We start from the raw sequence: 14,499 nt of genomic DNA on the forward strand, positions 1-14,499 counted from the left end.
AGTGTCCACCCTCGTCATCAAGTTTAGCAGAACAGGATGTCACGTGCACACCCGTGCCATACCTAATCTTTAGCATGAACATCATAATCCCTGGTTAGGACATTAGTTAAGGCATAGCATAAAGCATCATTACTATCAACATGAGTCTCATTATCTTCAGCGGCACCATCAGCATAAGCATCATTGGAGGGCATGGGATCCTTGTCGGCAGCCAACAAGAGCCCAAGCAGCAGGTGATTAGATCCTAGACAGTGGCCAGCAGGTGTGGGCAGCAGTATAGAAAACACATCAGTTAAATAGAATATTTTGTGCATTATTTGTCCAAGCAAACATGCAAATAGCAAGGATACAGGCCGACCAACACCTCTAAATCCTATATAAGCATAAAGTCAGCATTGGATTCATTACATTTAGTCATTCAGTCATTTCAGCATTGAAGAAGTAGATATAAGTAGAAGTCCTGTAGAAGGGGCTAGAGGTCACCCCTAGGGGTTGACCAAGGGCCTACATCATGTACAATCATTCGTTAACCTTTTTGTACCATATAAATACAGAAAACCTTGACACCAACTATGTCTCTCTTCTTCTCTATCCTGTGTCTTAATCATGTTTAAATCAACATCTTGTTCTTAATCAAGCTTAGGGCTATGGATGTTACATGCGGAAGCTTTGGGAGTCTTCTTTCAGCCCTAACCACCATCTAGGAACATGGTGATGCAAAAAGCAAGCAAAAGATAGAGAAGAGAGAGAGATATAGCTAAGTATTTAGTATGTTCTATAGTACAAAAAGATACATCTGATCTTGCAGCCGTAGGGTGCCTTCATGAAAAAGGTGTAAACCCTAATCTAGTCCTATATCTAAGACTTAGCCCAATGCTGGACTGAATAGCCTAAACGATGAGCAACTAGTGTCTTTTATAGGCTTGGGATTGGGTATTTACACCCACAAACCAGTGCTGGTCGGCTGTCTTAACTGAGGTTGGCCAGTTTTAATCTCCATGACCAGGTCTAAAAATGCAATTAAATGGTTTTAAGCAGCGTTTTCACATTGCAGCTGTGGCTGGCCACCTTGTGCATGATCCTGGCTGCTGCGCAACCCTGTGGAGGTTGCATGGGCAGCCTCTAGGCTTGGCTGTGTGGCTGGGCAAGGCCCCTAGGGCCTGTCGGCTGCCTGGCCAAGCCCCTTGACTGCACGTCAGCCTACCCAGCCCGTCCATAGGCTGGTGGGCAAGCCTTGGGGCCTTCGTGGCCCCTCTTGGGTGGCCTAAGCCTACCCTAAGCCCAATCTAGAGTATGATACTCTTGACTGGGGTAGCCCTAAGGGCTGGACCCCTTTCTACATGTAATTCCTACATGCTTCTATAGATGCCTGGCAACTAGTTGCAAACCAACTACTCAGGTCATCTAACATCATTCTAGAGGGAGACTCATAGTACGGATTGGCATTGCTTCATGTGCAAGAAAAAGCACACATGAGTGCAACCCTGGTTGACTCGTCCGAGACTGGGCTCACATGGGACCAGTTTCCACTCGAGATCTTGCACCTTCTCGTTCAGATCTGTCCACGTGGCATCCAAGTGCGGGATGCATGTGCATCTGGTTAACTTGACGAAATAGTCCAAATAGTCTGTTAATAAAGCTGGATAGTCGTCGAAGAATTCTTTGTCGAGCCAAACCGTTTCGTGAGTCCCTCGGTCTTAAAACTTCGTGAGGAACTGTTTTTGTTTTCGGCTTGAGCCATGCTTGAAGCGGTGCAAAAGGATCTGTTCTAGAACCATTACGTCAGCTTCATCAACTATGTCTGGTTTCACTTCGTCTTTCACTTCTAAATGGATCGGTCTTGCATATGGTTTCAGCCAACTGACATGGAACACATCGTGGATAGTCCAAACCGGAGGTAGCTTCAACTTCATTGACACCTCGTTGAACTTTCTCTGGATAGGAAAAGGTTCGAAGCTCTTGAACGATAACTTTGGGCATCACTTGCTCACATGTTTAAGTCTTTGGTTCATAATCCGAAGATAAACCCAATCTCCTATCGAGAACTTCACATCCCTTCAGTCTTTATTGGCCTGTCGAGTGCACGCCCCCTGCGTTTTGGCCAACCTGTCTTTAAGTGATTTCAAAATCTCATGCTAAGACTCTGTCATTCTGTTCGCTTCAAGTACTAAAGACGAGGTTCTGGTCAATAGCGACAAGAATGGTCTTTCAAATGCTCCTTCATGTGGAGTCGTGCCAATAGCTAAAGAAGTTGTTGGGGTAAAGGCATTATGCCCACCCTTATAGTGTGTACAAGCCCATAAGTTATAGTACATAGTACACTTAGTACTTTTAATGTACTAAGTGCACTATGTGTACTAGTGCAATATACATGTGTGATAGGGGAGTCACACACTCATATGATGAGTTGACTTATCCCCACAACTCTCTCTCTCTCTCCCCCTTGTTTCTCTGTGTATGTCTCCCACATGAATAACTCTAACCCTAATTCATCTCTCCCATTCAACTGGTATCAGAGCTTGTAGAAGAGCTTGACCGATGCAGGGAGAGGGGTGGCAATGCCTTTTTCAACCCAAGCCTCAAATGAGGTGTCATTGAAGGCCTCAGCTCCGAAACTGTGCTGGGCGTAATAGGCGACAGTGGAGAGGCTGGTGTCGTCGATATCAAAGACCCAAATGTATTTGCCACCATCGCTCGTCTTGTTGTAGGCTTTGGCGTAAGCTATGGCCTGCTATGTGGCACCTTCAGAGTCATCAAGGTAGGCGGAGCCCGTCATGTAGGCTGGCGCTGGGTGTAGACTGGCGCTAGGCGAGCGAAGAAGTTCACGGGCGACAGCCGATGGTGCGCTCAGCAGCGAGCGAACACAAGCGAAGGCAGGCGGACACGCGTAAGGCTGTAAGAGCGCTGGGTGTTAGACGGCGATTCAAATCGTAGGCTCTTTCAACACCTGCCCGACTAGCGATTCAAGAAAGTCGCCTAGTCGACTTGCTCAAGCCCGACTGGCAAAGCAGCCATCCAACATCAGCTTCAGAACAGCACCCGGCAGCAGCTCCCAGAAGCTCCGTACAGTCAGCAGCAGCATCCGACGCAGCACCAGCATTAGAATTGCCCCCTTTCTCCTGCAACAACTGAAATTCAGTCTGCAGATCAGAAAAATTCATAAAAACTAAGAGGTATTTGCCTTCAATTTTGGGAATTTCTTATAAATTCAATCAATTGAGCAGGTACAGGTGCCGAATTGCTCAATTTCTGAGCAAAATTGGCAAAATTGGGTGACATTGGTCACAATCAGGATCAATTTGCAAGAAATTGGATGTCGAAATTTGGGGCTTTTGATGTAATTGTGCAATTAAGCATTCATACATGTTGTATGATGTGAGAAATCGCACATTTGGGTAAAATTGCAACAAATTGCAGTGCAAATCAAGGGGATTTTGTGCCGATTGGATTGATTTGCATGCAGGCAATCGCATTTGATGTTGAGGATAATGTGTTGATGCCTTACAAGCACTCAATGTGCTTGTAAATCAAGGGGCTTTCATGTATTGGATGTATATGTGGCCAGGGGGAAGCATCGCGAAGACTTTGGATGCCTTCATGTGCGTCAATGTACCATGTATGATCAGCAATTGATCTTAAATCAAGGGGCTTTTCAAGATTTTATGCTTGTTGAGCTTGGCAAAGCAGCAGGCAAGACTTTTATGCCTTGAATCCTCAAAAACCAGCTTGTAGTCAAGGGGCTTTTGCCCAATTTCTGTTCGTGACTGTTGTATGCAGTGTACGGGACTGTAAAAGTCTGATTTTCACTCATTTGGACAGCCAGGAGAGCAATTATTGCTACTGTACCTGCTGGTACAGATTTGGCACAGCTGTGTGCAAGTTTTGGCATGGCTCTACACTGATTTGAGTGAGGAAAAGGTTCAATTTCAGCTGCTGTACTTGCCGGTACAGGTTTGGTACATCATTGGTGAGCACTTGGTACTGCTGTACAGTACTTTGGAAGGGCAACAGAGCACATTTAAGGTGCTGTCCAAAATCTGCAGCAACCAGATTTTGGTGATTTCATCACATATAGTGGGAGAAAAGTTGCATTTTTGCTTCCGCAGTGGGAGATAAAGCTTGGGAGAACAACTGTGAGCACTTTGTGTGCCTTTGGTGCAGTGTTTGCACAATTTGCAGGGAGTCAGGCATTGACAGGTTGCATATTGCTATGGCAACCACAGGTGACAGCTCTTCATTGCTTCACATCAAGAAGCTTGAAGGCTCACATAACTATGATATTTGGCAAACCCAGTGCTATAATGTGTTGCTCCAGAAGAAGCAACACAAGCCTATCAAAGAAAGGGGTGTAAAGCCCGCTTCTCTTACTGCTGAAGAGTGGGAAGATATGGATGAGCTGGCAAGATCTACTATCATGTTATCTGTGTCAGACTCTTTACTTTTCAGCATTCGTGAAAAGAAGACAGCTTGGGGAATGTGGCAGAGATTGCAGGACTTGTATGCCTAACAAAGTGCCTCAAGCAAAGTGTATTGGTTGAAGAAACTCATAGGTCTTCAGATGAAGGAAGGGGCGTCTATGACAGCCCATCTAAATGAGTTTAATGGTATTGTCAGCCAAGTTATAAATCAAAAGTTGGCAATGGACGATGAGTTCAAAGCCACTTTTCTCTTATGCACTTTGCCAGAGAGTTGGGACACATTCAGGACAGCCACTAGCAATTCGCGTGCTATGCTGTCATATGCAGATGTTGAGGGTGCTCTTCTTCAAGAAGAGATGAACAGAAAGAATAATTTTGTTGGAAAGTCCAATGCAATGAATGCACGTGGGAGATCCCAACAAAGGGGTAAAAGCCAAGAATGGGGAAGAAGCAAGTCTCGCTCCAAAAAGGATTTGGCTGTCCTGAATGTGTCCCAACTCTCTGGCAAAGTGCAAAAGAGAAAAGTGGCTTTGAACTCATCGTCCAACTTTTGATTAATAACTTGGCTGACAATACCATTAAACTCATTTAGATGGGCTGTCATAGACGTCCCTTCCTTCATTTGAAGACCTATGAGTTTCTTCAACCAATACACTTTACTTGAGGCACTTTGCTGGGCATACAAGTCCTGCAATCTCTGCCACATTCCCCAAGCTGTCTTCTCTTCACGAATGCTGAAAAGTAAAGAGTCTGACACAGACAACATGATAGTAGATCTTGCCAGCTCATCCATATCTTCCTACTCTTCAGCAGTAAGAGAAGCGGGCTTTACACCCCTTTCTTTGATAGGCTTGTGCTGCTTTTTCTGGAGCAACACATTATAGCACTGGGTTTGCCAAATATCATAGTTATGTGAGCCTTCAAGCTTCTTGATGTGAAGCAATGAAGAGCTCTCACCTGTGGTTGCCATAGCAATATGCAACCTGTCAATGCCTGACTCCCTACAAAATGTGAAAACACTGCACCAAAAGCACACAAAGTGCTCACAGTTGTTCTCCCAAGCTTTATCTCCCACTGCGGAAGCACAAATGCAACTTTTCTCCCACTGTATGTGATGAAATCACCAAAATCTGGTTACTGCAGATTTAGGACAGCACCTTAAATGTGCTCTGTTGCCCTTCCAAAGTACTGTACAACAGTACCAAGTGCTCACCAATGATGTACCAAACCTGTACCGGCGAGTACAGCAGCTGAAATTGAGATTTTTACTCACTCAAATCAATGTGCAGCCATGCCAAAACTTGTACAAAGCTGTACCAAATCTGTACCAACAGGTACAGTAGCAATAAATGCTCTCCTGGCTGTCCAAATGAGTGAAAATCAGACTTTTACAGTCCTGAACACTGCATACAACAGTCCCGGTAACAGAAATTGGGCAAAAGCCCCTTGACTGCAAGCTGATTTCTGAGGATTCAAGGCATAAACGTCTTGCCTGCTGCTTTGCCAAGCTCAACAAGCATAAAATCTTGAAAAGCCCCTTGATTTAAGATCAATTGCTGATCATACATGGTACATTGATGCACATGAAGGCATCCAGAGTCTTTGCGATGCTTCCCCTTGGCCACCTACACGTCAAATACATGAAAGCCCCTTGATTTACAGGCACATTGAGTGCTTGACAGGCATCAACACATTGCCCAAAGCATCAAATGCGATTGCCTGCATGCAAATCAATCCAATCGGCACAAAAGCCCCTTGATTTGCACTGCCATTTGTTGCAATTTTGCCCGAATGTGCGATTTCTCACATCATACAGCATGTATGAATGCTTAATTGCACAATTACATCAAAAGCCCCAATTTTCGACATCCAATTTCCTGCAAATTGATCCTGATTGTGACCAATGTCACCCAATTTTGCCAATTTTGCTCAGAAATTGAGCAATTCGGCACCTGTACCTGCTCAATTGATTGAATTGATAAGAAATTCCCAAAATTGAAGGCAAATACCTCTTAATTTTTGAATTTCTCTGAGATTTGGAGGCTGAATTTCTGTTGATGCTGTTGCAGAAATCAGATGCAGAAAGGGGGGGGGGGGGCGGGGGCGGGGGCGCTTTTTTGCTGATGTGCGTGCAGTGCTGCAGTTGTACGGATGGCTGCATCTACCACTAGCTTGTGTGACCGGCTGGTTGGGCTGCTTTGTAGTCGGGCTTGGGCTGGTTGCAGGTGTGGGGTCTACACAAGCGAATGGAAGAGTTACGCCCTCACGATTACACGCCTGCGTGTGATTCAACGCCCGCCACCTTCCTGTCCGTCTCGTTCACTCCTGGGTGAGCCTTGAGATAGATGTCAATCGCCCGATACAGCCCATCATCAACCACGCGTGCATACTCAGGCATCAATTCAGCGAATGCAACAAACTTGGAGACGTTAAGATTTGCATCAGGCGCAACTTCTCTGCTCTTCCTACTCGCTCGCCTGCCGACCGACGGAGCTCTTACGCCTTGGCTTACGTGTCCGCCTAATGCGTTGCTTCCCTTACGGCTTCGCCGTGCTGCTAGGTGGCCTTGCGGGTTGGTTTGCCCTGTTTGGCCTTCGCACTACGGGTTCACTACGAGCTCGCCTTCATTGGACGCCTGGCTGCTGTAGGCGCCTGGCTGGGCAGTTGTCGTGGCTGCTGGGCAGCCCACGCTACTGCCTACGCCCAGCTGCTGGGCAGCAGTTGAAGCAGCCCACGCCTGTTGGCTGGGCAAAGAAAGGCAACCAGATCAGGGTACGACCAGCACCTTCAGAATTCAGCACGACGGTACGAGTTAGGCTTATGGCTCTGATACCAGTTGAATGGGAGAGAGTTTAGGGTTAGAGATTCATGTGGGAGACATACACAGAGAGAAGCAGGGGAGAGAGAGAGAGAGAGAGAGAGAGAGAGAGAGAGAGAGAGAGAGTTGTGGGGATAAGTCAACTCACCAAGATGAGTGTGTGACTCCCCTATCACACATGTATATTGCACTAGTACACATAGTGCACTTAGTACATTAAAAGTACTAAGTGTACTATGTACTAAAACTTATGGGCTTGTACACACTACAAGGGTGGGCATTATGCCTTTACCCCAACAGCCATTACCTCTCCAGATACATGGGGCGAGTATGCAGCCTCCCTCTACACAGTACCAGAGCAGCCACCACTACCGAACCCTCCAGAGCCTTGTCCACCCACTTCTACCTTCTTCACAGCAGAGATGGTGAGGAGGACCATCAACAGATTGCATATAGGGAGGGCACAGGATCACGAGGGCATTGTAGCCGAGCATTTCATACATGTTAGAGATATGATTGCAGACTTGCTAGCTCTCATGTTTAATAGAGCCATGTGTGAGGGGTTTCTTGGGACTTGGAGTACTTCCACGATTGTGCCAGTACTCAAGTATGGAGATCCGAGCCTACCGACTAACTACCGCACCATTATGATTGGTCACTTGCTGGCCACGCTATATGCCTCTACTCTTGAGCATGAGTTGAGCAGATGGGCAGAGAGACAAGGGGTCCGAGCTCAGGGACAGGCCAGTTTCAGGAGGAGATTCTCTACTTTGGATTATATCTTTACCCTTAGGGCTATCATTGAGGAGGGCAGAGCACATGGGAGGAGGATCTATTGTGGCTTTGTGGATTTCCGCAAGGCCTTTGACACAGTGCCCAGAGCTAGACTGATGCGCAGGCTGCAAGACTTTGGGGTTCCATGTGAGCTTATTTGGGGTATTATGGCACTTTATGAGACAGTAGTTGGGCAGGTGCGGACTTCAAAGGGTCTCTCCCAGCCAGTACACTCCACTATAGGGGTGATTCGTGAAACAGGGCTGCCCGCTCTCTCCGACTCTATTTGGACTATACATTGATGAGATCTCTGATTATATTGGGACACGAGGGGACAGAGGAGCCCAGTTGGCTGGCACTTGGATACCTCTGGTCTTATATGCTGATGATATTGTGCTTATAGCAGACTCACCAGAGGGTATGCAGAGGCACTTGGATACTTTACATGCTTATGCACAGGACAATGGGCTCAGACCAAGGTTATGGTGTTTAACACTACAGCTCAGTGGGTCTGGAGATCAGCGCCTATTTTCACATATGGGCAGGAGACAGTGGAGTATGTTGACTCATACACATATCTTGGAGTGGTGTTCACTGGGCCCACATTTTCCATGAGGGGGGCAGCAGAGGCCAGATTGACTAGAGGATATACAGCACTAGGAGGTCTAGAGAGGGTTGTGCTTTCAAGTACAGTTTGAGGAGCCACGCACTAAGCTGTGGCTTTTTGACACGCTGGTCACATCGGCTATGCTATATGGAGTACAGATCTGGGGGGCTAGCCTAGATCGTCATAGTCGATCAGGACGCACATACGATGGATGGAGATCGATGGAGACACCACTTGTGTCCATGATCTCCAGGATGATTCGGGCTAAGGCATCGGTACCCCATGAGATTATCCGAGCCGAGATATGGCTTAAGAGCCCGTGGAACATTGTTCAAAATAAAATACTTCAACAATATACTTGGTATAGAAGAGGGGTCGGGTGTGGGCCGGTTCTGGCAGTGTGGTGTCACTGTGCAATTGTTCATTTTCAGCATTGTCTTTGTCTTGTGTTTTTTCCATTTCATAAGTATTTAAGTGTTAACTATTTATGAGACAGTGCCCAAGTGGAGCTCACACCTGACACGATGAATTACTCTTATTGAGGCTTGCTTGGAAGTCCTCCGGAGAGCTAGCAAAGCAAGGACATGATCGGGTATGGTATGCTAGGATCACTAGTTGGTTTCTCCCATAGGGACTGCAGAAGGATTGTCTACTGCCATTTCAGTATAGTTTATTAGAGGCCTCCTCCCTCTGCCTCACCCATCTTGATGCTAATTGGATCATCCGGTCAAATCTTCTTAGTCTACACACCCACATATCATGGCTACACACACACACCAACCAACCATGAGCCACCCACAAAGATAAAGTTCTACAGAGATCGCTTCTTGAGGGTCACGACTCACAATGGATGGATTCATCGAGAGGTTGTGATACTTGCACATGCACATGTCACTTGCCATGGAGGTTGCAATTGGACAAATTAGGGTCTCATCCCACTGTGTTAGAGTGGAGACGGGGAGAGCAGAGGGCATGCCTAGAGAGGACAGAGGATCTGTCGACTCTGCTCCATGAAGGTCAAGATGGAGGAGCACTACATATGTAGATGCCCAATTATTTGTGAGATTTGGGGAAGATTTGATTGCCTTTAGTGAGCGGGGTTTGGTCCACTGTCTAGGAAGATTGACTTTCTCGACCGGCACTCCCGGGACCTTTTACTTGTAGGAGCTCAACAAGCACCAAGAGTCACTCTTTAGAGCCCAGCCTTGGGACACCTCACAGCTGACCATTACTCGCTTCTTCTAGACGGAGGATGGTAGCACCAGCTGGCGATCCAGAGAAGTACATGTGCATCAAGATCCACCATGGAGGCCTAGCAGGCTGCAGCCCCCATGTCCCACCTTGACTCGGTGGAGTCACCTTGGACTGTGGCCACGTGCTACAGTGCACTCGATGTTCACAGGCCCCCAGGTCCATGACAAGCTCCAAATTGGGGTGATTCTCGAATCATATCGAGATACTTACCCACTGATGGTCATAGACTCACATATGCTAGATATTAGGGATGGGTGAGGATGATGATATCACACCGATATGAGCCCTCTTTTTCTGGTACTGAATTGGATATGTATCCTCCACATGTATTTTCACATGCTCACCATAGTGCATACCATTCTCATGCTGATGATGGTGATGAGATAGACATACATCTAGTCTTTCTTTTTGTATGAGTTTTGTTAGTCTTCTTCCATGGCCCAATACCACATAGAACTCTTTACCTCCCAAACAAAACCCCCCCTTGCCACCCCCCCCCTCTCCCCTCTCCTTCCTTCCCCTGATTGGCCTTGGGCCCAAGATCCTCCTGTAGTTACCATTTTTCACCGCCCGTAGGCGCTTTTTTATCCACCATGTGAGGTTTTGAACCCAAGATCTCCTGATCCTAGTCAAATATTTCTACCATCTGAGCTATCACCTCATTGGCTTACCACATGGAACTCATAGACCCATTGGGTCTTTTGAAGACATTTAACAGGAGCTAGACCATCGGAACACAGGTATGTAGAGAACACCAGAGGGCTTGGGGCACATCACAGATTTTGGCAGGTACTTTCTTGACATATGGGCCCATTATACATAATGGGATGGATAGATGGCCTTCCCACCATTTTGCAGAACTCCAGTGAAATCTCCTTTGCCTGCACATACCAATTCATTGCCATGCCCCATTGTGGATCCATGCCTCAAAATAGTTGGTGTGATGATGAGTGTTGGGGCACCCGCCTTTGCTTCTTGCAAGAGCAAGTGACCGAGCAAATCATGATGCAGTGGTTTCCAATGCGATACTGAATGTGAGAAGCCAACATTTCTAGTCAACGTGAGAATGAATCATACCAACTCTTTTTGAGCACAGATACGAAGGAGTTTTGGCACAAACTTTTGGAACATCAATCATCCACACCCATCACCGACCCTAAACGAGTTGGTGTTGGTCCACAAGAAGGATCTGAAAGGGGGTATTATAAGATAATTGTACGGGCAGCTCCCATTTGTGAGCTTCCAAGGACAACTTCCACTGCTAGGAAAAGGACCAAGGGCTTAGGAAATTAGACAAAAAAAATTTAAAAAACTTGATGTAATCTGAAATAGGCCCTGTTGGGCACTCTTTTGGCTGCTCTGTTGGCCGCCCAACTTGGCGTGCTGCTGTCCACAAGTTGTCCACCCTGAGGTCGCATATCTCCTCGCTACTTGTCATGCAGAATCTGTCCTGCTTATCTCATCGCTTTGCTAGTTGCATAAACTAAGCTCTGTATACTGTCCTTGAGCTGGTTGTAACCGTCCTCTGCTGCATATAAAGGGGTTGCGTGTCTCCCTTCTTCATCTCACTTACTAACAAGTGATTGAACCCACACAAAGTGGAGGAGGGAACTCGATAGCTGTTTGCAACTTGCAACAGTGGTGATAGAGGTTTTTATGCATTGATTTCTTATTGAGATAAAATGCATTATATCATCAATTCTTGTTCATCAAATGTTTGCTGTAATTGCTGTACTTTCTTCTGCCACAATCCCTTACCTAGGGTGATGGCTTGGTCCCAAACAGAAATGGGGCTTGGGGGCTTGCATAATATATTCAATTTCTTTCTAGCAAATTTGCAATAGGAGCCAAAAGTTCAAATTCTTTCCTACCAAGTTACCAAATAGCATTTGCCATGCAGAAGCTTTTTCTTGAAGTGATAGTCTTGATACTCTATTGCTACAATGAATTAGATGAAAACAGCCAATGGACGTGAAAAGCGCTTTGCCACATGGCTTTTCTAGTTGGATTTAGAGTATGTTCTTTACATTCAACTTTGATATTTGAAGGGTGTATTCATTTTCTGACCTTTGCAAACATCCCAATTTTGTTTGCAGGGCGTTTGTGCAGGAATCCAAATGCAAGGAGGTGTTTCTTAATGACATGTACAATAAAAGCTCTAGTAGTGACAAGTGCTGTTTGTCTGATGCACTTGTAAGAAGTAATGTAGACGCTCAGGCTGATTCTGTTGGTGTTGAGGCCTTGACACAAGAATCACCTTCATCCTTCAGGTGTCCTGCTAGACATGATAAAGCCTCATTCTATGCCGGAGCAGAAAATTTCAAAATTGAGGAAAAGAGGACCAGGACTGTATCTGGCTTAGAAGACTCTGGAGCTAAAGAGCTCATACGCAGTGATGTGCTTGACGAGGGTTCGAGTATTGGGAAGTGTTGTTCCTCGATTGAAGCCGATATGGAGACAATGACAAGCGTGGAACCTGTGTCTTCACATGCATATGCTCGAGTGTTGGAGTCACAAACCTCTATGGCAAACTCATCGTCAAGCAATGCAGTCATTAGTGATACATTGTCAAATAGCATGAGGGGTAGGAAGCTGTTTTTGGAAGAGGACAAGACTGCCATGGCAATACAGGAAGAAGTAGACTTTAGAGCTGGTCAGCTAAATCAAAAATCTGATAAGAGGGGAAGAAAAGCATTGAAATGGAAGTGTCTAGGTGTTACTTCTTTTAGAGAGGGTGTAGGGCAAGGCAACTTTTCACGGGTGGAGGACAAAGGTGCCATGGTGGCTTTGAGCAAGGCTCATGTTCCAGATAATGCTTGTCTGATACCAACCGCAAAAACCCTCAAAGGCAAAAGAAGCGTGCCCAATTTTGGCTCAGATTTGAAAAACTCAAGGCTGAGAACAGTTTTTAATGAGGTTCTCTCTTTGGATCTAAAAGATGTAGATCACGCAGGGAAACGGAAAGGTCCAAAACCTGCCACAAAACTGCCCGAAGAAGCAAGTGCAAAGCAGGTTGTCAAAACCAACATTTTTAATACTGAAAAGCTGATTGTTAGATCTAAACGGATCAAATATCAGGACTTGACTTCACCAACATGCATGACAAATGCAAGCCGCAGTCTCAAGACAAGTTTGGCGTCAGGAATGGAGAAAGTGAAGAATGCTTCAATCTCTCGTGTAGATAGCAAAAGTGGAAGGATCTCCACAGAACGGCGTGACTTCAAGGCTGTGAAGATGGCATCATTAAGCTCTATATTAGAGTTTCCGAAGGCAGGTGCAGGCTTTCAGGGTCAAAGGGATACATATTGTAACTCGTTCTCCAAGCTGCTAGGGGCAAATGATTCAGAGATCAAAGCAAGACAAACAAAGGGGTTGCCATTTGGGAGAACCCTGAGCATGCTTGTTCATACCAAAGAGAGAGTTTATGATCATGGTCTGAATAAGAAGGAAGGTCGAAAACGAAGCTTGTTGGAGATGGCAGCCAAGCCAATACATCACACTACAGATATCCCAGTGGCTTACGCAAAGGATGCAAACCATATAACATTTAGTCTCAGATCAAATTGTCAAAACAAAACTTCTGGCACTCAAGCAATGGTTCATGTTGGGAAGAGGGCAATTGCTTTTCGAACCTCTGAATTTCAGGGGAAAATGGTCACTGTTCCAATTAAGTTTGTAGCAGAAAAGAGACTGGCAACTGAAGCTTTACGAAAAGAAACAGAACGTTTATCGGTTGATGTTGTAGGCCATGACAATACTTCAGGAAGGCTGGGTAAAAGGCTAAGATCTCAAGATGGCCATGCAAAAATGGGGTCCTATGGCCATATTTTTCTCTCAGATAGCAAAGGGTAAACTAGATCTCTAATATATCCTCTCACTGAGCCTGTCAAATTGAACTTTCAGATTTTTAACATAGATCATGTCCCATGGTTGATACGGAAGAAGCTTGTGTGTCCGTGTGACAGGTCTGCACCTACTCTTAAGCAACGTGAGGTCAGGCAAACCAAAAGAAAGAGGAAACGGAAAAGATGTTCAAAATCTTCAAATGCTAGATTGAAAAAAGTGCAGCCAACGGTGTGCTGTATATGTGGAAACTCTTCTGTGGAGAACAACAATGTGCTTGTTCAGTGCTCTCACTGCAGTGTAGTGGTAAGTGACCACTGATGTATGTTGTTTCGAACTGGCTTGGGACAGGTGTCTGAACTGATAAAGTTGCATGCTTTCTTGGAATTGTTCATAACATTAATGTTTGCAATATCCTGTTTTGAGATTTCTGTATATTAGACCGCCTTCTGTAACCCATTGACCCTCCAAAAGATTGCATTTCTTTACAAGCATATCTCTTTAACGTGAATGCTTCTGTTTTTGTGGACAGGTTCATCAAGCATGCTATGGTGTTACTGAAGTGACTAGGAAGTCTTGGATCTGCCGACCCTGCAAAGCTCATGCAACTAATATTGTGAGCTTCATATTCCCTGGATAAATGGTAATAGAGTTTCTGCACATGGGCTGTCTTTAAAAAAAGAGAGAAAAAGATCCTTATATCAGTAAAGGAAAAACGCCTGAAAAACCAGATTACGCCCCTCATATAGTGGTAATGATGGTAAAAGGGGCCGTGGGGGGTGGGC

The 14,499-nt window shown here is 45.6% G+C and overlaps 1 protein-coding gene across 3 annotated transcripts in view; it reads left to right on the forward strand.

The window, feature by feature from the left end:
- LOC147631574 (uncharacterized) overlaps positions 1 to 14,499 on the forward strand; it is a 116,643-nt gene that overhangs the window by 66,879 nt on the left and 35,265 nt on the right. For all 3 annotated transcript variants that reach the window (XR_015267319.1, XM_086808091.1, XM_086808092.1), the window contains 3 exons: positions 11,968 to 13,719; positions 13,837 to 14,020; positions 14,247 to 14,330. Coding sequence is in view for 2 of the 3 variants with exons in the window: in XM_086808091.1 (XP_086664217.1) it covers positions 11,968 to 13,719; positions 13,837 to 14,020; positions 14,247 to 14,330 (2,020 nt within the window). In the remaining variant the exon portion in view is untranslated. The remainder of the gene's footprint in view (positions 1 to 11,967; positions 13,720 to 13,836; positions 14,021 to 14,246; positions 14,331 to 14,499) is intronic.

This window comes from Cibotium barometz, chromosome 14 (genome assembly GCF_041138505.1).
Source record: "Cibotium barometz isolate CiBa-2024 chromosome 14, ASM4113850v1, whole genome shotgun sequence".
Classification (NCBI taxonomy): Eukaryota; Viridiplantae; Streptophyta; class Polypodiopsida; order Cyatheales; family Cibotiaceae; genus Cibotium; species Cibotium barometz.